The sequence below is a fragment of the Pyrus communis genome, chromosome 8, assembly GCF_041283825.1.
Source record: "Pyrus communis isolate YQ-2024b chromosome 8, ASM4128382v1, whole genome shotgun sequence".
NCBI classification, from domain to species: Eukaryota; Viridiplantae; Streptophyta; class Magnoliopsida; order Rosales; family Rosaceae; genus Pyrus; species Pyrus communis.
This window is the reverse complement of record NC_142572.1, coordinates 13145063-13167531: the sequence shown is the minus strand read 5'-3', so window position 1 is coordinate 13167531 and position 22469 is coordinate 13145063. Positions and strand designations below refer to the sequence as shown.

The window sequence follows — 22469 nt, the reverse complement described above, 5'->3', positions numbered from 1 at the left end:
TCAATCTACCGACATTAAAAATTATATCATGTTATGAAGTATGAAGTCGAACCCGAGAAAGGAAAAAGTGAAGTTCAAGATCCAAAATCTAAATGGGGATAAACAACAAAGAAGGGGAGAAGACCTTCATCGTAATGTATTGTAATTATTGGTAGCTCTGTACTGGAAAACCTAGATGGGCAAACATTTAGCTAAATGTTTCTTTCCACCAAGTACCTATCAGAAGAGACGGTGTCTGCCCACGTACAGATGTGATGCATGGTTTGGTCTTCCACTTTCACAGTCAATCAAAATTGTCATCCCCTTTCAACAAAGGTGATCTACGTCCACTCATTTTCCATGCAATCTTACATGCATGCCTCTCCATGAACATGTCCATGTGTGGCCACGCCCTTTCATGTTTCTATTAAAACATGTTACCTAATTTCGGTACTTGTTTTCACAATGAATCCATGAAAAAGTTCAGTGGAATTGTTTGCATATGCTAGCATTGGTGATGTGATGGTTGTGGTGAATTGGTACAAGTCGTATTTGCAATTTGTTATCCAAATTAACGTGGTAGCAGGTTTCATTTGTTCATGCATATCTGAATTCATTAGAATCTTATTATTTATGATAAATAAGAAATTGTCGCATCAACTGATAACAATGAACCATCTTACGTATGGGTGAAGCCCTACCTCTTTATTATTGAGCATTCCACCATGAGGCTCATGCTTTAAATCATGCATCTCCCACATCGTATAGGGTTATGATTTTCACCAGGACCTCTCTCTCTCCCATATAAAGTATTAAGAACCCAAACAGATGAACCCGTATATCTTAAGTAGGGGTGGACGTGAGTTGCTGTGGTCGGGTTTTGGGCCAAAACTGAAATCAAACAAATCTAGTCGTTTGGGTCAAAATTGCAAGCCAAAATCGACCAAGCTGGGTCTAAGACCAATCAGGTTGGTTAACCAACATTGGTGGGTTGGTTTGGATCAGTTCTCGGTTTGAATGAAGATGAAAATACATAACAAATTTCTCCTCCAAAAGCTACAAAATGCAGCATCAATATGAGTGATTGCTTAAAAGAAAGCACAAATGAAGCAGCCCAAGGAGAGCACCAAAGCAACAACAACTACCTTCTCCAAATGGTCCCCTTGTCCTTCTCCAAAGGGACTCTTAAACTAATTAGATTTTTTTTTCATGTGGTGAAAACACGGTAACTCATAAATAACTAATCATTTATATTATTACACGTATTAATTATGATTAAAAAAATTAAATTAAATATATGCGGGTTGGTTCAGTTAATTACATCCCAAGAATTTTGAGAACCAATTACCAAACCGATTAAGGTCGATGTGGTTCGATTTAACCATTGAAAATTTAAAAACAAAAAGAAAAAAAAACCAAACCAAACCAATATAAGCCGTCGATACGGTTCGGGCAGTTGATTCGGCTTTTTTTTTTTAAATGCCCAGCCCTATTCTTAAGTTCTTAACCCAAACCTCATCTGGCGGCCAGTGAAGTTTTGAAGAAAATTGGGCAGGCTAGGCCAAACCCAATTATTTTTTTCATATCATTGAACAAAAGGTAGGGTTGTGTTGTGTCACATCTAAAATCTTATAATTATTAGTTGAAAACAACCATCTAAGATATGCTATTCAATATTGAAGATTCACTTCATATGTACAGATGCTTTTGGCGAATTAAATTCAGGATGGACGGTACATTTCATGTCTCTTTCTTCAGTTGCTGGATATATGCATGAATGCTCCCGATATTACCCGAGACTGGCATGCAAATACGAAAATACTTGGCTCTAACGTACCCATGTAATATTTCGGTTTACAATTTTCTTGTAAGTCACTTAATAAAGTCAACTTGTAGTTTGAAGAAGGATGGTTCATTAGCCATGCCAGCCAAAAGGGTTCCTGCAAATAATCGCATAGCAAAAGTTAATGGTACAAGACATCATTTATCACGTAATGTATCTAAACAAGCGAAATTGCTTTTATTTTAAGTCTTTATTTAAGGGTTATCTTTGCCAAAAACAAATCGCTCAAATTTAAAACTATTAGTTTGGGTCATCAATCTTTTGCAAAAAAAAAAAAAAAATCGTTGAATGAAGTTAAAATGAAACTGCAAATAATCAAACAATTAAGCCCAAATCAATAAACTAAATCCTAAACCCTAATGCAGACAGAGTAAAATGTCAAATACTTTCCTTATTGGCAGATTGTAGTTTACTGTGGTGGTAGAAAAGAATATTTTTTTTTTTTCAGAGAAAAGAATAATAATTAAAGAAAATTGATGATAAATGTTTGAAAACTTTAAATTTTAACGATAACGACAAAATAAAGGGTAAAGTGAATAGTATCAGGATTAACTTTTTAGTGTAAAAATATGGTTTTTAGTTAAAGTAAACAGTACCTGAAGCTTTTCGTTAAAATTCTTTAATAATTATGCACCTTATAAGGGTTCAATCACTACCGATTCTCTTTTACTTTAACATTTAACTATCTAATCTACTAATGATACATTGGTTATGAAGAAAAAAAAATGATATTTTCCCTCTTGTTAAAGTTTTAAATTTGAATAATGATAAGGAACCTAAAATTTTAAACTAAATTTGCAAAAGCATATTAATCAACATATAAATAATAATTTAATCATCAACACTAATAAAATAATCATCACATCCATTTTTTTATGGTGGTTAGATGTTAGATTAAAGAGCCAACAGATTTCCAACCCATGCCAGAATATAAAAACACAACTCATTTCCACAATTATAGTAAAGGACCACTTACTTTACAAAATCCATATTATTTGATTTACAAAACTCGATTTAAAATTTTGATCTCCTTAACATTATTTTTAAATTTTGCTGTTTGAAAAGAAGTGGTCTAGATCGATCATTATCTTATCTTGAGACAACTTCATTAAATGCTGCCACCAGCCACCGTCCGATCTATCCAATAAATGTGCATAGGTTAGCCTGTCATTTTCCAGGTAAGCTAAAGAAAGTGCAGCTGTTTGATTCGAAATTTATTTCAGATACAAGCTCAAGATCAAACCATCCATGGTTATCATTCTCTATAAACCACAACATTTGTTTTTCAAATTTTGGGGTATTATCCGTATGTGGTAGCTTCCATTGGATAATATATGCTTGTGTATATTAAATTCATTCATGTCAATATTGATAATACAAGTGTGAATTGCAAAGAGATCTAGATGGCATATATGCAGAGTGCAGTGTCGTTATCACACTATAACATGCATGGCACTTCAACTTCACGTGCAAGTGTGCAACCATGCATGAACTCTAAAAGTCGAGCTTCGTTTTCTTGCTCTAATTCGATCTCCAAATTAAACATGAAAGATAAGTATTATCTATTGAGATTACTCAAAGATTATTGCAGAGAGTTATTAGGTACTTAATAGTGAATCTCTCTAGAAGAAACTTGCATAGTTGTAATTGAGAGGAAAGTCTTATATCGAATAGATTGACTGTCATTGTGACGTCTTTATCTAATAATATTTTACTATGTATAAGTTTTTTTTTTTTTCCCTCACAATACTACTGGAACTAGAACGATATGTAGGGACGAATCCATGCAAATTGCTGAGGGAGTCTGCCAAAGTGACGATGATACTTAATCATGCATGCAGTTCGTCCCGTGCCCAAAAGACATTGGAATAGTCGTTTAATTTGGGAAAAGAAAGGGCGTGCTTGTTTTATTGTGGTGGGAATTGGGAAAGAGGAGAAAAAGGTAAAGCTGTGTTTATCATTCTGGGATTCTTTCTCCTCCTTTTTCTATTTTTTTCTTTTATATTCTCTATTATATCTTTATCTTTCTATAAAAAATTAATATAAGATGTTAACGTGATTTAACAATGATCGTTCAAATAGAAAAAGAGAAAATGAGAGAAAAAAAGAAGGGAAATAATCCTGCTCCTTATTTGAGAGTTGAAGTTGCTCGCTACTTCTATGCTTGTCGCATATCTAAGAAAACAACCAAATTTGTTGAATGAGACTTTTGGACCCATTAAGTAGATCTTGTTTCAAGTTCACATTGTTTTAGTATTGACTAATGATCTTTATTATTGTGATTGATAGGAAATTTATGGATATCTAATCCAGTTTAAATTTCAACGTATCCCAAGATTTGCATTTAGCATTATAGCTAGGGCTAGTGGATAGTCACATCTTTCTTTGATGAGAAAACTCACATCTTCAGTTTTTTTAACAAACAATATTATTTACGCTAAGAGGAGAGGGCGGGCTTAACCTCACAAAGAAAAAGATGACCAGCTGGATGAGCTGTTATTCTAGTCTCTTTCTTTGCTACTTGATAGTCGATCATCACACATATATTTTAGCGACTATGACACATTGATGGTATAGATCTTCGTTTTGAATTTGGACGGTCAGATAATGATTGTATTAAATAAATAAATATATATATATATATTTACATAATTATATAAGCTCGTTAGATGATGATTGTATTAGATATATACAAGTTTTGTAGTGAATCCCTTTAATTTTATACGCTGATGACACATTTAATTGAATTAAGATATTTTCCTCTTTGGTGGCCTTTCCATTCTACGAGGAAACAGACTTTCCTATATCCAACTGTATACAACTTATTTTATTAAAGATTGTCTCGTCTATGGACTTGTCATTCTTATTTCTACATACCCTCCCCTTTGGACATGAATCACTAGGGAGGTAATGCTTCATTTTCAAAAAATAATAATAATTTTATATGGACACTGAAAACTGACACACATGTTGATATAGTCTGTAATAGACGTGAGCCTCATTATTGTACGTGGATCAATAAAATTATGAAAACACATAAAAAGAACTTTCTTTATCGACCAAAAAAAATGAAATATCAAAATTTCCCTTATTGTAAAGAAAAGTTTTAATAATTACTCCTAAAACAAAGAGCATACAGGTAATTTAGTTTCAATTTAAACTCACCCGCATACTCTCCTAAGTTTTCTCTTCTCTACGACTCTTTATAACTTCTACATTAACATATGTATATAATTAAAATTTAGACATAAAATGATTGCCTATCTTTGTTCCTGGTTCGATATTCTGATGTCCTAGACGTAGAGAAATCACACCAATCCATCCCAAACTTGGTGGTTGAACCTTACTGCAGTGACGATAGTGTAAGGGAAGTCCTTGTTTATTATTTATTGTACATCAATCTTCTTGAGAAATACTTTAGGGTAGAGAAATTAATATGGATTTAGATGGTTGGTAGTCAATCATAACTTTGGGCCAGTGAGAGTTGAGAAGAGTCCAAAAAGGAAAAAGGACTAAGGTCCCTAGATATCCGGGCCTACGTTGGTCCACCACATGCAGCCGATCCTAGGGGTTGAGGCTCAGGATCAAAACCGGCCCACTTCATCAGCTCTTATTTGTAATATTTTTTTAAATGGTAAAAAAGGCCCACATAAGCCCAAAACCCCGCCAGAATCATGGGGTTAAATCTTATAATTGGCAATATGTGGGTCCCCCCACCCAACACACCACCCCCTAATCACCTTCACATTTTTCTGGTCGATCCTTAATCACTGTCCCTACATTCCTGGTGATGTAATCTTTATGGGTTAGGGGTACTTTGGTCTCTCTGAATTTGAACCTTTGTCTTCTGCGCCGACTTCGTAAGAATTTTTAAAAATTAAGCATGTTAAATTCAAAATACTAATTTTAATTGACATTTTGGTTAACGACTAAAGCAGCTACAAGTTACTCAAAAAAATTATGTAAAATAAAAGCATTTTGAATTTAGCCACGGTTGAAAATACTTACTAAATTTTAGTAGAGATATGTTGATATGTTTACAAATGTTATATTATTTTATAACAAACAAACTAATACGTAATGTTGTTAATCTGAAATCTCTTCCAAACGAGTTGCACTAACAGGCTTACGGAAATAAAATCCTATTTTACTCAGCCGAAAGCTTTTGCTTCTTCCTTTACTTCTTAATGTACGGTCATAATTCACAACTAAGCAACTTAGGTCCTCGCCATTATTCGTGCATGTTTTTCTCTAAAATTCAAGTATATATTCATCTAACAAATCATATATTTTGTTCTTCAAAAGTTCGTGATCTTAGATAACAAGATCCGATTTTTAAACCAACACCATATCTCAACACACAAATTAATAACTAAGGAACTAACAGATGTTCGTTGTCAATGGAAGGGTTGCACGTAATCCTAATTACTAATAATGCAGATATAATTTGATTTATCAAATCTGATCAGTTTTATTTTTATTTTTTTTAACAAACGACATTATTTATACTAAAGATGAAGATGGTGGACTTAATCTCACAATAAACTAATAATAATGTAATTCTAATTTATTTTTAACAAGAATCAAAACTACCATATACCATAATACTAAATGGCAATCTAACTAGCACATATAAAACAAAACAAAACAAAATTTTCAGAGGGACACAAAACAAGAGAGAGAAAGAGCTCTCCAAATAAAAAGAAGGGTAAATCTCTGTTTACTACCCTCATGTTTCGTGGTTTTCAACATTTAGTACATCAAGTTTTTTTCGTCCCAGAGTCATACCTAAAGTGTAAATTTTGGGACAGTCTCATACATCCATTAGTCAAACTGTTAAGTTTGCCGTTAACTGATGACATGACGCCTATGTGGACAATGAGTGGACGCCATGTGTCATTAAAAATATTAAAATAATTAATTAAAAAACTATATAAAAAATAAAAAAGAAAAAGAAAAAAACCCTTAACCCCATTCGTCTTTCCCACCCTCCACCCCTCCATCCCCTCCACCCCTCACCCACCAACACCCTTCCTCTTCCACAATACCCACCCTACCACCAAGCATTTTCTCCTTCCCCAAAAACCCAGCCCCTTCCCTTCCCCCAAAATTCCCTCCCTTCCTTATCTTATTTGCAAATCAAAACAACAAAACAGCCCTTGGCGTGGAAATTGAGGATCGGCGTAATGCAGCCGGTCAGATCTCGACAGAAAGCACCAACAAACGGCGGATATGAGGTCTCAAGAATGGAGAGGGAGTGGGTGGTGGTGACGGCGACTTGCTTGAACCCAAAACCTCCTTCATCGTCTTTTACCAGAAAACCCTAACAACCACATCTCCATTTCGCAGAAAACCCAAACAACGCCTCTGATTTCCTTGATTTCTTCAAAACCAACGAAAACCCTCAATCTTGGATCTGCAATCAAGGCGAGCTACCGTCATCTGACCTAAGTCGAGGTTGTTGCCATGCGCGATTGATGGGGTTCCCTTTGTCTACTTGGAATGCCGCTACCACTAGTGGAATCGGGGGACCCAAACTACCATCCCCACTCAACCCGAGAGACGCCGGCACTGAAAACTGGCTGGAGGCATTTCTCTGAAACTGCCGCATATCACCCACTGCCTAGAAGAAACCCACGAAGAAGATATGACCTTTATATTTTTCTCAAATGGATGATGGTGGAGTGAGGGGTTCACAGTGGTGGTTATGAGGGTTTCACAGGGATGGAGGGGTGGAGGGTATAGAGGGATGTCGGGTGGGGAAGATGAAGGGGGAGTGAGGGAGACAGGGGTTGGTGGTGGTTTGAGTTCAACATTGTCTTTCAGTTTGAATTTTACTGAAACTTTGAAATTAATTGAATTGGGGTTATCCTTTTGATCTGAAAGAAGTGAACTTTAGGGTTTGAGAGTGGGGGATTGAATGGAAAGATTGGGTTTTGGGGATGATTTGATCGGAATATTTTGTTGTTTTGATTTGCAGAGAAGGGGGTTATGGGTTTTTTTTTCTTTTTTTTTTAATTAATTTTTTAATTTTAATTTATAATATATATATATATAGTTTTTTTAATTATTTTTAATATTTTTAATGACACATGGCGTCCAGTCATTGTCCACATAAGCACCACGTCATTAGTTAACGGCAGACTTAACATTTTAACTAACGGATGTATGAGACTGTCCCAAAATTTAAACTTTAGGTATGACTCTAGGATGAAAAAAACTTGATATACTAAATGTTGAAAACCATGAAATATGAGGATGGTAAATAAAGATTTACCCTAAAAAGAATGACACATGGAATCTTAACAACTAAATAATAAATTAATTAACTGTTTTTCTTCTAATGGAGTACTACACAATTCTATTTAATATTTAGTTAATAATTAATTCATACCTACCTGACACGGAGAAAAATATATATTGCCGTTATTTTATGAATATTCACAACAATTAACAAGGAATTTTAGAGCTGGTTTAGTATTGCTGTGTTTTGAAAAAAAACTGCTTCTGCTATGCTGTGAAAATAAGTAGTTATGAAATAAAGCAGCAGAGTGTTTGGTAAACTTTTTTGTAAAAGTGCTTTTGAAAAAAAAAAACAGTATTATAGTGTTTAATAAACTTTTATGTAAAATAGATGTGAAAAAAGCCTGTTTTTTAAAGCTGGGTTTTGTAGCTTCTTGTTTTTGGCTTTTTTTCACCCAAAACTGTGAAAAAAAGCTGAAGTTGAATGTTTACCAAACACAAAAACAGCTCCCAGCTTTTTTTGATACTAGCTTTTTTTAGAGTCACCTCAGTACCAAACCAGACCTTAAAACTATTGCAAGTGGTCCATTGGTAAAAGCGTGGATTTCGACTCTTAAAAATTCAAAAAAATAAGGAGGTCCTTGATTCGAGGCTCCAAGCTAATGAGTCTGCTTAACTGTGGTCAGGGAGGTTGAAATGTCTCTTTAACTTCTTAGCCCTCGGAATGAGTGGATAACCATGATTTGATACCAATTGTTTCTTTTTTTCCAAAAAAAAAGAAAAAAAAAAAAGAAGGAATTTTAGAACATATATGAGTTTGTATGATTCTCTCTCTCTCTATCACTGCACATGCACTGCTTAATTAGTCTTTTAACTAATACTAAAGAAACCTCATTTCGTTTGTATCTTTGCATGACTAACCTTTTTATCAATTAGGTTGACATGTTATATGTTTTCGGTTGATGATCAGAATTTTGGCAACCAAGACTTGAGAGGCTTCTTTAAAATGCTTAAAAGCATCTACTTTTTGCGGTTTTACGTTTCATTCTCCATTCTCTATTCTCTCACTATTGTAAAAAAAAAAAAAAAAAAAAAAAAAAACCACTCCTAGCATAAAACGTACAAATAAATTGAAAATCTATCATTTTTCTCATATCACTCCAAGGTAATGTATCATAACTAGCTAATTAAGAAGTGAGATGTCATTTAGTACTATGGTCTAATGTTATTCATTTTACTTATAAGTGAGAGGTTTTTGGTTTGAGCCACATTACTGCTAACTCATTATGAGGCTAAATATACCCTCTTGGCCTCTCCCTTAATGTAACAATATCGTTTTTAAAAAAAAAATCGTTTGTTAAAAAAAAAAAAAAAAAAAAGTAAGAAGTGAGCTCATTTCTTTCATATGATCTCGCCGGCAAGAATACTAGTATACCATACAAACATTAATAATTTACATACATGCACTTTGGCCATACCAAATAATTAAGACCAAATTTGTCATTAACCCTAAGAATATTCCCTACCAAGTGGCAAATTTCCCTTCACGAAAACAATGCATTGTCATCAGTATGGTTAATTATATAACAAATTTAACTTTCATTTCTTTTCTTTTCAAGTGATATTTCACACTAATCAACTTTAAGAAAAAGAGAACGATTTAAATTCGGAATGCAGTGAGTTAAAAAGAAAAATTTTAATCGTTACGGTAATCCACCACTTGCATTTAAGTGCCATTTCTTAAAGATAATCGAACATATGTAAGTTCGTCGAATCAATTAATCAGAACAAAGCGTGTAACTATGTTCAAATCCTCTTGCTATAAAATAATAATTTAAGACCCGTTTCATAGTACTTTTGTATAAAACAGTTTTACTAGTAAGCACTTATATAATAAATTTTAAAAACTGCTTCTACATCTCAAAAATGCTTTTAAACTTTTTCACTAAATATAAACAAAAGTACTTTTAATTGTCACAAAACCGTTTTGTCAAATGCAATCTCAAACATAACCTTAATATCACTTTGCAACGATGAACTTGGATTGCAAACATGGATCAAAGATTCAAACGTGATGATAAAAGGGTGTACTCGTGAGCATGCATGCTTCGCAACAACCAAGGTCGAACGAAACCATGTGACCTTAAACAGCTTTTGTCTGCACTCCCGCAAGGCACACAGATTCGGATCACATATTAACACAATCACTTCACTCCCCATAAAAAAACAAAAGAACCAAATTAAGAATAAAAACGTCACATAGTACTACAATCAGATGATAGTTCTTTTTATTTATAAATAAAAAGTTTTAAATTCGAATATCGTGAATGATAAATTCAATACTTGCACACTATGTGATTTTACTAAACTCATCAATTTCTTAATATAAAATATATCGTTTATACCGAAAAAAATAAAAATAAAACTAAACACGTCATTTCAGAGGCCACGTGAAGATAGTCAGAAAATGGGATGGCAAACTCGTTATATTCGATAAAACGTAAGGGCCTTTTTGGACGTTAGCATGCATATAAACCCTTCGTCTCTCCCTCTTTCCTTCCACTCTGCATAGCTCACCAGCTTACACCTCAAAAATTTGCAGACAGGGTTTGAATTTTGATTGATCAAAAACTATGAGAGGGCTAGCTTTTTTGTTGTCGGTGCTGTTGTTTGCCACTTGCCACTCAGCCTTCTCCCTCATCGATGGTAAGTTTTTATATCACAAAATTTCCATTTAATTATTTATATAATGTTTTTTTAGAGGTTTATTAAAAAAAATCAAATTAAAATCTGCATTTTATGTGTCGGTTAGTTGTTCTTTTTAAAAATTCTTGGTCTTTCTCCTTACAAAACTGAAGTGTTGGTTCTTGAATTTTGAATTGAATTTCAGTTTTGGTTATTTAACTACAAATCAGTAAGTATTGGTCACAAAATTTGTTACAATGATAGTTTTTTAGTAGCTCTGTTAGAATTTTCATCCAAAAAATACTATGTTTTATGAGAACATAAAGAAGAGGGAATTCTAGCGAAATTATCCAAAGAGACTTGTGCTTCACATTATGACAAATTTAGGAACTTATGTTCACAAAATTTTAATTTACAGGCCAAAACTCTAATTGGACTAAAATTAATGAATTAAGCAAAAATTTTCAGTATATCAAGGTTATGTATGAACGTTATGTTAAAAAGACCAAAATGGCCTAGTACCTAAGCATAAGTTCATCTCTTGAAGACTTGGATGGAGGGTGCTTTGGTCTGCTCACATGGTCGTAGACTCATAGAATAAGAAGGGTTACTGGAACTGAAGTTTCAATCCACCTAGCTGCTGAAGATTTTCAGTATTTTTTTCTGTTGGTAGAAATTTGAATTCCTTGAGGGGTAAATTTGTCATTTCATTTCTCTTCAGAGTCTTCTCATTTTCTGAGCCGTGGCAGCCCTTAATTTATCTATAGAGGATTTTGGATTTCCTCGGATCTCTAGGAGTGAATGTTTGGGCGGTTGTGATTAATATATATTCTGTGTAGGTACCCAATTATTTACTGGCTCTGCAGAGTGCACAGGAACCTCACATGCGTGCCACTGTTACAAGCACAGTAGATCCCACTAGATTTGTATAACATCAAATTTAGGGCGGCAGATGGTCGCCCTCTTGTTTGAATACCCTTTTTATTTTTTTCTATTTATGCAGTTACGGTTAAACGACATCAATATTTTATATTTTTATTATCTTTTATTTTATTATTTTTATAAAAAAATTAATATAAAATATTAACATAGCTTAATCGTGATCGTACAAAATAGAAGAAAATGAAAAATACATCTAAATAGAAGGACAGACAATCTGCCTCTCAAATTTAGAGTAGTGTTGTTGAGCATCTATTTTTACTTTTCAGATGCTTTTTTATTTATTTTTAATTGTCCAATCGAATAACCTAAAAAAAAAAAAATTAAAAAGTAGAACAATTAACAAAATAAGATCAGTAGATTAAAAGTATTTATTTTTTTGTACTCTGTCGTACTTTTGGAGCCCAACAAGATTTTCCGCGTTCGTTCGGTTATAATTTTATCATATAGTTTCATGTACACGTATTACTTATACGTCACATGAGTCATACTCTTGTACCATATTCTATGTTTGCTTGTTTGCTCAGAAGTAGACATGCATGTATACTTCTACATGTCAATCGCTGTTTAACACGTGTTATTTTTTCCGTTTTGTATTGTATTTTTAGTGAGTTATTTCAGCATATATGTCAAATTATGATTATTGCGATAAGAATGGTTTCTTCCCTAAAACATTGTAATCCAATAATGCAGGTTACTTAGAAAATGGCAATTTTGAGCTATCCCCTAAGCCATCAGACCTCAAGGGTTCCGAAGTGATTGGCCGCTATGCCATACCAAAGTGGGAGATTTCTGGGTTTGTGGAGTACATTAAGTCAGGTCAAAAGCAAGGGGACATGTTGCTGGTTGTCCCTGAGGGAGCCTATGCAGTTAGGCTCGGAAATGAGGCATCGATTAAGCAGAGCATTAAAGTGATTAAGGGATTATACTACTCAATCACTTTTAGCGCAGCCAGGACTTGTGCTCAAGAGGAACGTTTGAACATTTCCGTGGCACCGGACTCTGGAGTGCTGCCTATCCAAACAGTGTATAGCAGCAATGGTTGGGATTCATATGCTTGGGCGTTTCAGGCGGATTATGAGACAATTGAGTTTGTTTTGCATAACCCCGGCGTCGAGGAGGATCCGGCTTGCGGGCCTCTAATCGATTCGGTCGCCTTCCGGACTTTGTACCCTCCTCGAGCAACCAACAGTAAGTTCTCTCAGCAAATATTTGGCACGTTATGTTTCGAAATCTAAATTTAACACTGCATATTTAAATTCGCCGATTAAATTGATAATCTAATAATATAATATTTGATAGTGTAATTGCTTAATATAGGTGACCTAGTTACATAAAATGAGATATTCTTATGTCCATCTTAAGATAAAAATGGGGTCCTCTTATTAGGAAGGACCACACTATTTGTATAGTTGTATGGAGCCACTGTTTCACCTCCATTTGAAAACCAACAGGATTCTCTTTGGATCATTTTGGTGAGGATTTTGTGAACTCGTGAATCGTGTTCATTAATTGTGCATTGTGCGATCAATTTTTATTAAATACTTTTTATGTTTAAATTTTAAATAAAAATATTTAAAATAATTTATAATTTCACGATATACGATAGACATACACGATTTACGGATTATTAATATCTTCATATAAGAATCTGGCGAGAATCCCGATTCATTTAAAAAGGCTAAAAAATTCTGAGCTGTGGATGCAATTATTTGATGACAAATGTCCTCTTTGGGTATGCAGCACCTGTCCCTCTGCCTAAGTTTTTGGCATGCGTGACATCAAATAGTAAAGAACTAGGAAATGGTGCCCGCGCGTTGCTGCGAGATAAGAAAGTTCGTAGATAATAACAATTAAAAAAATTATTAAAAATAGATTGAGCATAATTTGTAAGTTGTTCAGTTTTGGCTAATATTATTAAAAATTATTAAAAATAGATTGAGCATAATTTGTAACTAACATCTCTGCAACAGTTTTAGCATAAAAAAATTTGCCTTGCTGGCTAAATTTTTCAGCTAATCAAATTGCTAAGCAGCATATATATAGCCAATAAATTAGATAAATTAGATATTTCATGTATACTTAATATATTAGAGTATAAAACTCAGACCAAATGTGTAACCTTCGGGCACTTAATCACATCAGGACATTATTTTAACAAAAACAGAAAAATATTGCATGAAATTTTTTTTTCTGCGAAAAAAAAAAAAAAGGAAACAGGGGAAAGCAAAAGCATTTCCCCCTATACATACTTGCTAAAAGTTACCATAGTAAACCACAACATATAAAAAAATTTACAACACATTGATAAAAAAGACCATGTGTCAATACACTTTAGCTAACCATTTTCTGGGCATAAACAGAACCACCACTGACTAAATAATAATGTTCTGCAAAACTAACATAATACTACAACCGCAGAATAAGAATAAGTCCCAAAAATACATGACAATATGAGAAAGTAGAAAACAAAGAAAATTGTAAGGAAACCAAATAATCTCAACTAATTGAACACCTAATTTCTGTAAATCCAAAACTAATAGCTCCTTATACATAGTTGCCAACTTATTACAATAAACCACAGCAATGCATAAAAAGCTTTACAACACATTCTAATTAAAATCTAAGGAAAAAAAAATGTTAAGTTTTTTCCATTTTAAAATCAAAGAAACAAAACCCACAGATTTAAATAACCATGTGAATCTTACCCTCAAATGTTTCATAAGCACAAAAACTATCTAAGATGTTGTTCTCCCTTTGCAAATGCAACCTGCAAAACAAATCAAGCAACCAAAAAAAAAAAAACGAAAGGGTAAGTAACAAAGCTCAAAAACCCTAGCACAAAAATGTCATAAACAGGATAAAAATGGCCAGCAAGTCTAACTACGACAGATAACAGTGTAAATGTTACTAATATAACTTGTCACACGTAATAAACAACACTATTGAACTGGAATATTAATCCAGCAGATTTATATACCATTATAAATGTTATCAAAATGAGCTGCAATACAAAGCAGTGAAGATTTATACCCACCAGATCCTTCTCACAGTCCAAAATCCAAATAACGACTTCAAATCCAAAAAATTACAATGAAATTAATACCATAATGTACCAAACAACTGTAAAAAATAAAATGCAGCAAAGGCAAACATGAATTCAACAGGCCAAATAAGCAAAAAGAGTCATACCTCAATTGAATTTTGAACTTGATTCTCTCGCTTAAAAATCTTAATCAACAAAACCAAATTAGTTTTATTAATAATAAAGTAACACAATAATGCATCAAACAACATTGAAAAATAAAATCTGGTCAAGATAAAGATCAATTCAACAATCTAAATAAGCGCAAGCATTGACACCTGAACTGAATTTGCAGGTTAATTTTGTCGTTTAAAAATTCTGATCTACAAAACCAAATCAGTTCTATTAACACCGATAAGTTAAGAATTGATACGAAAAACAAATCTATATTTGAGGCCTTAAAGTATATTATAAGCTCAATTAATACAAAGAAAGAATCAGTACCACACTCACAACCTTATATTTTCACCAGTATATATGCATATTGCTCCAGGTTGTTAAATCAGATCTTAAAGACCATGTTCCTAACACCAGAACTAACGACTTCAAATTCATATGAATTATAGCCAAGCCAAACCATACCATTTAGGTTGTCAATAATGCCCAAATAAGCAGTTTAGCTTGGTTTCTTGAGTAGATCAGGTTAGTCAGGTTGCTGAAGAAACAACTACACACCAATTCTCAAACTGCACAACTACTAAATTACAACAGTATTGTATCGATGACTGAAAATGATCTCTAGAGCATCTAGGTACCCAGGTTTTCAATTAAAAAACTTATCCAATTGAATTCAATTAAAAAAAAATGATCTCTCAGATGAGTTATGAATTAACAGAAAACATACCAAAGGCAGTGGAAGCAGTACGTCGATGTCAGACATGAAACTTAGCTGATTCAACTAAGCGGGCCTGCTAACCAGAATGCTCAGACCTGGATCATATTTAAAAAAAAAAAAAACCCATAAATCATCATGACCTCAATCAAATATAATCAAGATAAGAAGAACATAACAGGCACAGATCGCATAATCGAAAAGAAGTTTCGCAACTCATCCACAATAATCAACAGCTAAATTAAACCCAAAAATTAATCATGATCATCCATTTGTATTGCTGGAAATGTTTAGCCCTTAATTACAACACCAAAATAAAAAATTCCTCACTCACAGTACAAAACCGAAACATACAAAGCAAAACCCAAAAATTAATCATCAGTATTCCTCTTTTTTTTTTCTTAAGTTTGAGAGAAAAATCGAAGCACAAAAAAAAAATAAATAAATAAAATAACACCAAAGAGATAAATTATATACCTGACCCAGAAAAAGCTAGGAAGAATAAAACCCTAAAACTTGAAGAAAAATGTTTCCTGCAACCAAAATGCAAAATCAGAGATAACAACCAGACGTAGAGCGCGAAAAAACAAAGAAAACGCTGGGCACAAAAGCCGAATAGCCCAAATTCACAACAATCAATCATAAAATTTTCTTCCTAACCAAACAGAAAATAAACCAACAAATGAATCAACATACCTGAACGGGAGCGATTCGTTTGTGCAAAACAGGGGAAAAAACGCCAAACACCTTCGAGAAGATCCGATCGGAACCGAAATCAAAAGACAGACGGGAAAACTAAAGAGAAACGGAACGACAGAGAGAAAAAAGAAGAGGAAAAGAAAAAGTCGACGGTACTTCCGGCATCTTTCCTATAAAACGCAACGTGGCCAAAGCTCAACCAAAAACACCAAAACGCACCTTTGAAACGGGAGCAACAGCTGCAAACAAAAATGAAAGAGGGGCAAAATAGACAATTTACTGCACAATCCCACCAAAGTCCAAAAACCATGAATAAAATGAGGGTTAAAACCGGGTGGGCACTGTTAATGAACAGTACCCATCCGCTGAGCTTTAGTATATATAAAATTTAAAAACATAGAAACTATACTGATTTCTGGATAAGAGAACAAACAGATCAAAATTAGGAAAATCTGTTTTTTTCTTTCGGTTAACAAATTAGGTAAATCTTGGCTATTCTCAGTAGATCTCTTATTTCCATTTAATTTCAATGTCATGGCTCATTAACAATGCTCATTTATTAGTTGGGTCCAAAACCCCATGAGAGTGAAAGATTTTCCAGAAGTGAAAGATTTCCAATGAGTTTTGAACATTAACACATACGTCATTTGTTATTATACAAATGGACGGACTTTAAAAAAAAAAAAACTTTTCTTCATTTATATAATAACATGTGATGTATGTCCTGTCCGATATTACAAGTCGAGGCTGGCAATTTAAACCTCGCATGTAATAATCAACTCTAGAAAGCAAATCTCATAATTAAAGCTGGTGCAGTGCCTAATTTTGGGTCACATTGTCTTGGACATACACAGCCGGCCATGACCCTCTTTCTCATGCTGTATTAAAATTGTAGGGTCTATTATGTCTCTCCCTATCGTACATTGATGCATGCATAATTTAAGTGTACAAAGTTGGAAAAACATTGTATTGGTAGATTTACTGTAGATTTAAGTAAATTATGACAAATTAACATGATTAATGGTCTAGATTTACAATCTGGTCAATAATTACCTAATAATCCACCTCTACTGCAGAGAACTTGATCAAAAACGCCGGATTCGAAGAAGGTCCATACGTGTTCCCAAACGCATCTTGGGGAGTCCTAATCCCACCAAACATAGAAGATGACCACTCTCCATTACCAGGCTGGATGGTGGAGTCCCTCAAAGCAGTGAAGTACATCGACTCGGGCCACTTCTCAGTCCCGGAAGGCAAAAGAGCGGTCGAACTTGTGGCCGGAAAAGAAAGCGCAATCGCCCAAGTTGTCCGAACCATCCCCGGAAAAACCTATGTGCTCTCGTTCTCAGTAGGAGATGCAAGCAACTCATGCGAAGGCTCCTTGATCGTGGAGGCATTTGCAGGGAAGAACACTGTGAAAGTGCCTTATGAGTCCAAGGGCAAAGGCGGGTTTAAGCGAGCTGTGCTCAAATTCGTGGCGGTTTCGACCCGGACACGTGTCGTGTTTCTAAGCACATATTACACCATGAGGAGTGATGATTTATCTTCTCTGTGTGGACCTGTGCTTGATGATGTGAAGCTGTTGAGCCTTCGGAAACCCTAGACAATGAGGGCCAATTTGGTAAATACAAATTGGGTTGGAGCTAGGGTTTGGAATTTGATAATATGAATGTGAGGAAACGAGGCCATATATTTATGATATACAATGAATGAGGTCGCATAATTTGGGTTATATGATGATGGTGATGAACTTTTGGTTCATTTTTTAAAAGAAGATTAGCGGCGGGATTAGCGTGTACAATTATAGTTTAATTTTTATGAATGGTTTATGTACTTTCATGAGCAAAATAAATGAGAAAATAATGATATTTAGTTATTTTCAAAACAAAAGGAATTCAAAACCATTATCGAAAATTGCAAGTGATAAATTGTTTTAGTGTATAACACATTTCTCTTCAACCCAGTCAATTCCATGAGTTCTGGATTTAAACCCTCGTTCTTTCGCGTAATGTAGCTTAGATAGTAATATCGTTTATGAGAAAGAAAAAAATTCAAAGAATTGTTCTTTATTGTATAAGGTCTGAGAACGTGTTTCTCAACTATTTTTGTGCTTTGTTAAGGTGAATTTTTTAGGCACTTGCGAGTCCAAAAGGCACAACCAAATCCCTGAAAAACCAAGAATTAGAATAATTAGGAAGGAGTCAGTTTGATACCCCTTCCTTCTCATTCTTATTCACTAGCCCTTTTTTTTTTTTTTTTTTTTTTTTGGGGGGGTGGGGAGGGGTTGTTATGTTCACGACTTCTTTGATTCAAAAGTCAAAATGCCAAAAGCTTTAACTTCCTATAATCTTAATTCTATGTGTATATAGTGATGGGTAGGATCCTAAACAGTTCAAAAGTAATAATCCACGACGTAATAACAACATTATTTGGAATATTTAAACTTAGTTTTTATTAGAATATAAATATTTAACTTAAAATCAATTAACAATAAAAAATAAAGACCCAAATTATATGCTCCGTACGCAAATCATTTTTTTGATGCGTGACTACTTTCAAACCCATGAACCCAATGCTAGAAACTCGAACATATTGAACAAATAAATGAGACTTGGAAAGCAATTTTTCATGATAAAAAATGTCACACTTTACGCCAGCCCAAGCCCAACAGCCCAACAGCTCAACATCCCAATTCAATCTTTCAAAACGGGTCCGACAAAACCCGGTACAGTCCAAAAGGTCAAACGGATCCCGCTACGTGTCAATCAAATCTCATTTTAGTGTAACAATCGGACGGTCCAGAGCGCTGCGTCACGTTGAAGCTAACATAAGGAAGTACTAGGGTCTCTGAAAAGGCTCCGACTATATAAACCCTAAACAAATCTCGCCCCGTTCCCTCTCTCTCCCCCTCACTCGTTCTGCTCTCTTCTGCGCCACTCAAAGTGTCGGACCAAGACGCAAATGGTAAGTCCTCACATTTTTTCTCGGGAAATTTTATGTTCGTTTCCTTTGATCTTCGTATTGTGTGTTTGGCTGCAGAGAAAACCGGTTTTTGACTAATTTTTTTAAATTTTTTTGGTGAAATTTTGCAGGCTTTGCCGAATCAGCAGACCGTGGATTACCCGAGCTTCAAGCTCGTCATTGTCGGCGATGGTGGAACAGGTCTACTTTTTATTTTCTCTCCCGATTCATGATCTGCTTGGTTTCTGTGAAAATTTTCGTTTTTTGAATTTTTTAAGTTTGTTATTTGTTTGGACAATTCGTTTGGTTTCTGAACTCAAATGAACAAAATGCAAACACTTTTGCTCGGAAAATATGGAGTTTGAATTTAATTTTGGTTAAAGAGTTGAATTTGGTGTAGCAGTTGTAGATACATAAATTATTTATTTATTTATTTATTTATTTTTTTGAGAGCTTGACCTAAATGGTAGACATGAAGTTTGGATTTTTGAGTGATTAGGTAGTTATAGGGTGATTTCCCATGACGTTACCTCATCGATTAGGGCAATGGAAATGAACTAAAGTACATCTAAACTTGTTGCTTCTCTAGAAATTGTTTACCGGCGTTTCGGTTCTTGGACCTTGTTACAGTTGTTCTAATGCAAATGCGGCTTAAATTTTATGTTTGGTGGTTTGATGCTGTTTTGGTGTGATGGGGTTGCTGGTATTAGTAATTTGTTTATAATGATGTGGTGTTTCCCTGATTGAAACTTCTGTCGATGCAGGAAAGACAACCTTTGTGAAGAGACATCTTACTGGTGAATTTGAGAAGAAATATGAACGTAAGTATCTTGCGTACTGCTTTTCCCTTTTGATTTGTCTTTGGTTTATTGACTGTTCCCTTTCCATTTTGTGATCTATGGAACTCATTCGCATTCTTGTTTAATGGACAGCAACTATTGGTGTGGAGGTTCATCCATTGGACTTTTTCACTAACTGTGGAAAAATTCGATTCTACTGCTGGGATACAGCTGGGCAAGAGAAGTTCGGAGGTCTTAGAGATGGATACTAGTGAGTTTTTTATTTTAGTCTTAAATTTCTGGCTGAAGTTTGTTATCAAACTTGTTTGCATTTGTTTTTTTTTTTGGCTGTGTTTAGAGCACAAGTATTCTGCTTTCTAAATTCTTGTCAGCGTTAATTGCTACTCAAGATTTGGTTTGTTATTGGATCAGTCAAGTCTAAAGCTGGTGCTTATCCTTGTATGGGTGCTATGTTGATTTTTGAGTCGAATGATTGACATGCTTCATTGAGATATGATAATGCAAATTTGGATGACAAAACCTTTGTTTTATGGATTATGACTAAGATTAGTTTCTTCCGACCTTGTTGAAAGGATTTTTTATTTATTTATGCTTTATAGCTTTTAGCATTCATGTCACTTTCTGTAGTTCCATTCCTAGTGGATGCAGGAAGGTTTTATAGTTATTGCTCACCATGCGTATGTCGATTGTACTGCCCAAAATGTGATATTTTCCTACTGTGATTTTGAATTATATTGTTGTGCAGTATCCATGGGCAATGTGCTATTATCATGTTTGATGTTACTGCTCGGTTGACATACAAGAATGTTCCCACATGGCACAGGGATCTTTGCAGGTGTGCTGGCAAGGTTCTGTTTATTTGTTATTGCATGTATTTCTCTCAATGAGGTTTTGGGTTTTGGTATTTGACTTTTTGGGTTCTCGTGTTTTGAATTCCAGGGTCTGTGAAAACATACCGATTGTTCTTTGTGGAAACAAGGTTGATGTCAAAAACAGGCAGGTCAAGGCAAAGCAAGTTACTTTCCACAGGAAGAAGAATCTTCAGTACTATGAGATATCAGCTAAGAGCAATTATAACTTCGAGAAGCCTTTCTTGTACCTTGCCAGAAAGCTTGCAGGGTAAAATCTTTTAAGTTGTGAATAGGTGTAATTTTCTTGTGACTTTTTGATGTGCAGTTTAAGTTACTGAAAGTGCTGCTTGTTGCAGGGACCCTAACTTACATTTTGTTGAATCCCCTGCCTTGGCTCCTCCAGAAGTGCACATTGATCTTGCTGCACAACAACAGTAAGCCTTCTTTCGTACCCAAATTTTCTTAGGTTCTATCTTTCTTTCTCCACACCACCCCCCACCATCCCCTCCCTCCCCCCGCAGCCGCCGCCAACCACCCCCCACCCCCCACCCACACACACACACAACTACAACCCACACACACTTAGGCACACATCTAATGTAACAAGGAATATAAAGCCTTATAAAAAGGCAAATAGTTTATGATTGGACTCGACGTATTAGTGTTTACTGTTTTTTTGTTAGTTTGTTTTGCAAAAGGTAAGGACCTTACATTAGATATTGTCATTGATAATACAGGCACGAGGCTGAGCTTGCTGCAGCTGCTAGCCAGCCCCTTCCCGATGATGATGATGAAGCATTCGAGTAGATGTGGAAGTTGTCATCTGGTTGAGAGTTCTCTTAGTATTATTCGTGGGTCCTCGGACCTTTTCTTTTGTTTTTCTGAAACTGCTGGTATTGTTGTTTGTAAGTGTTGATTTTCCTGGTCAATTGAGGATGTGAATTGGAGAATGCCATGTTTTGATGTTTTCATGTATGATTTTATTTTGAACTGGCTTCCTATCAGCCGTTTTCCTACACTTTGTCCAGTCTATGTTATGCAGTGGCGTTCTATTTAGCCCATGTTTTTATGAAAATTATATGGAAGGTGTTGTAGGATTCGTAGCCATTAGATATTGGGCATTTGCATCTTTGATCAAAGGTTTAACAGTTAAAAACTCGTATAGAAACCTGAGAGCACATTAAAGAATTTCACTTTTTTGGGATCATAAGCTTGGTGAATGCGGCGTTGGTAGAAACAAAATTGGAAAAGAAAAGTCGGAGAAGAAGAGTTGTCATAGGCATAATTGATTTTTCAATATTTAGTGAGGGTAATGTTGTCCTAGTAAGTACCTATTATACCAACCTCATGAAGTGGCCCAATGAAAGTAGTCCACTCGTCCTATCAAACCTCTCTCAAACACTTGCTAGCTATGTAATCAATCACTTATCGATATTGACACAAGTGGAAATATTAATATGCAATTTATGAAGGGAATTGTTATTAGCACTCTAAAAATCTTATTCTATATTCCTTACAAGTGTATTTGTCTTTCTAATTATAGAAAGTTTGG

The 22469-nt window shown here is 34.6% G+C and overlaps 2 protein-coding genes and 1 long non-coding RNA gene across 9 annotated transcripts; 2 read left to right on the top strand and 1 right to left on the bottom strand.

The window, feature by feature from the left end:
• The first annotated feature begins 10614 nt into the window (after positions 1–10614).
• LOC137717580 (BIIDXI-like protein At5g11420) lies at positions 10615–18195 on the top strand. The gene is made up of 3 exons (XM_068456991.2): positions 10615–10771; positions 12383–12880; positions 17382–18195. The coding sequence occupies exons 1-3, from the start codon at positions 10699–10701 to the stop codon at positions 17906–17908; spliced, it is 1098 nt and encodes a 365-aa protein (XP_068313092.2). The 5' UTR covers positions 10615–10698; the 3' UTR covers positions 17909–18195.
• On the bottom strand, positions 13249–17499 carry LOC137745696 (uncharacterized). Of its 7 annotated transcripts, XR_015965238.1 has the most exons (6): positions 17359–17499; positions 16303–16544; positions 16084–16139; positions 14882–15704; positions 14398–14459; positions 13249–13509 (listed from the first exon to the last, which is right to left on the bottom strand). It is a non-coding gene; the product is annotated as an uncharacterized LOC137745696 (long non-coding RNA). The 7 variants fall into 7 exon arrangements; XR_015965236.1 differs by having other exon boundaries at positions 14398–15704; XR_015965237.1 differs by lacking the exon at positions 13249–13509 and having other exon boundaries at positions 14168–14761.
• Positions 18196–19129: 934 nt separating the features above from the next.
• On the top strand, positions 19130–21973 carry LOC137717278 (GTP-binding nuclear protein Ran-3). Its single transcript, XM_068456587.2, has 8 exons — positions 19130–19269; positions 19398–19467; positions 20031–20087; positions 20199–20316; positions 20812–20901; positions 21006–21185; positions 21274–21351; positions 21655–21973. Exons 1-8 carry the CDS (start codon positions 19267–19269, stop codon positions 21722–21724), a joined length of 666 nt encoding a protein of 221 aa, XP_068312688.1. The 5' UTR covers positions 19130–19266; the 3' UTR covers positions 21725–21973.
• The last annotated feature ends 496 nt before the right edge of the window (positions 21974–22469 follow it).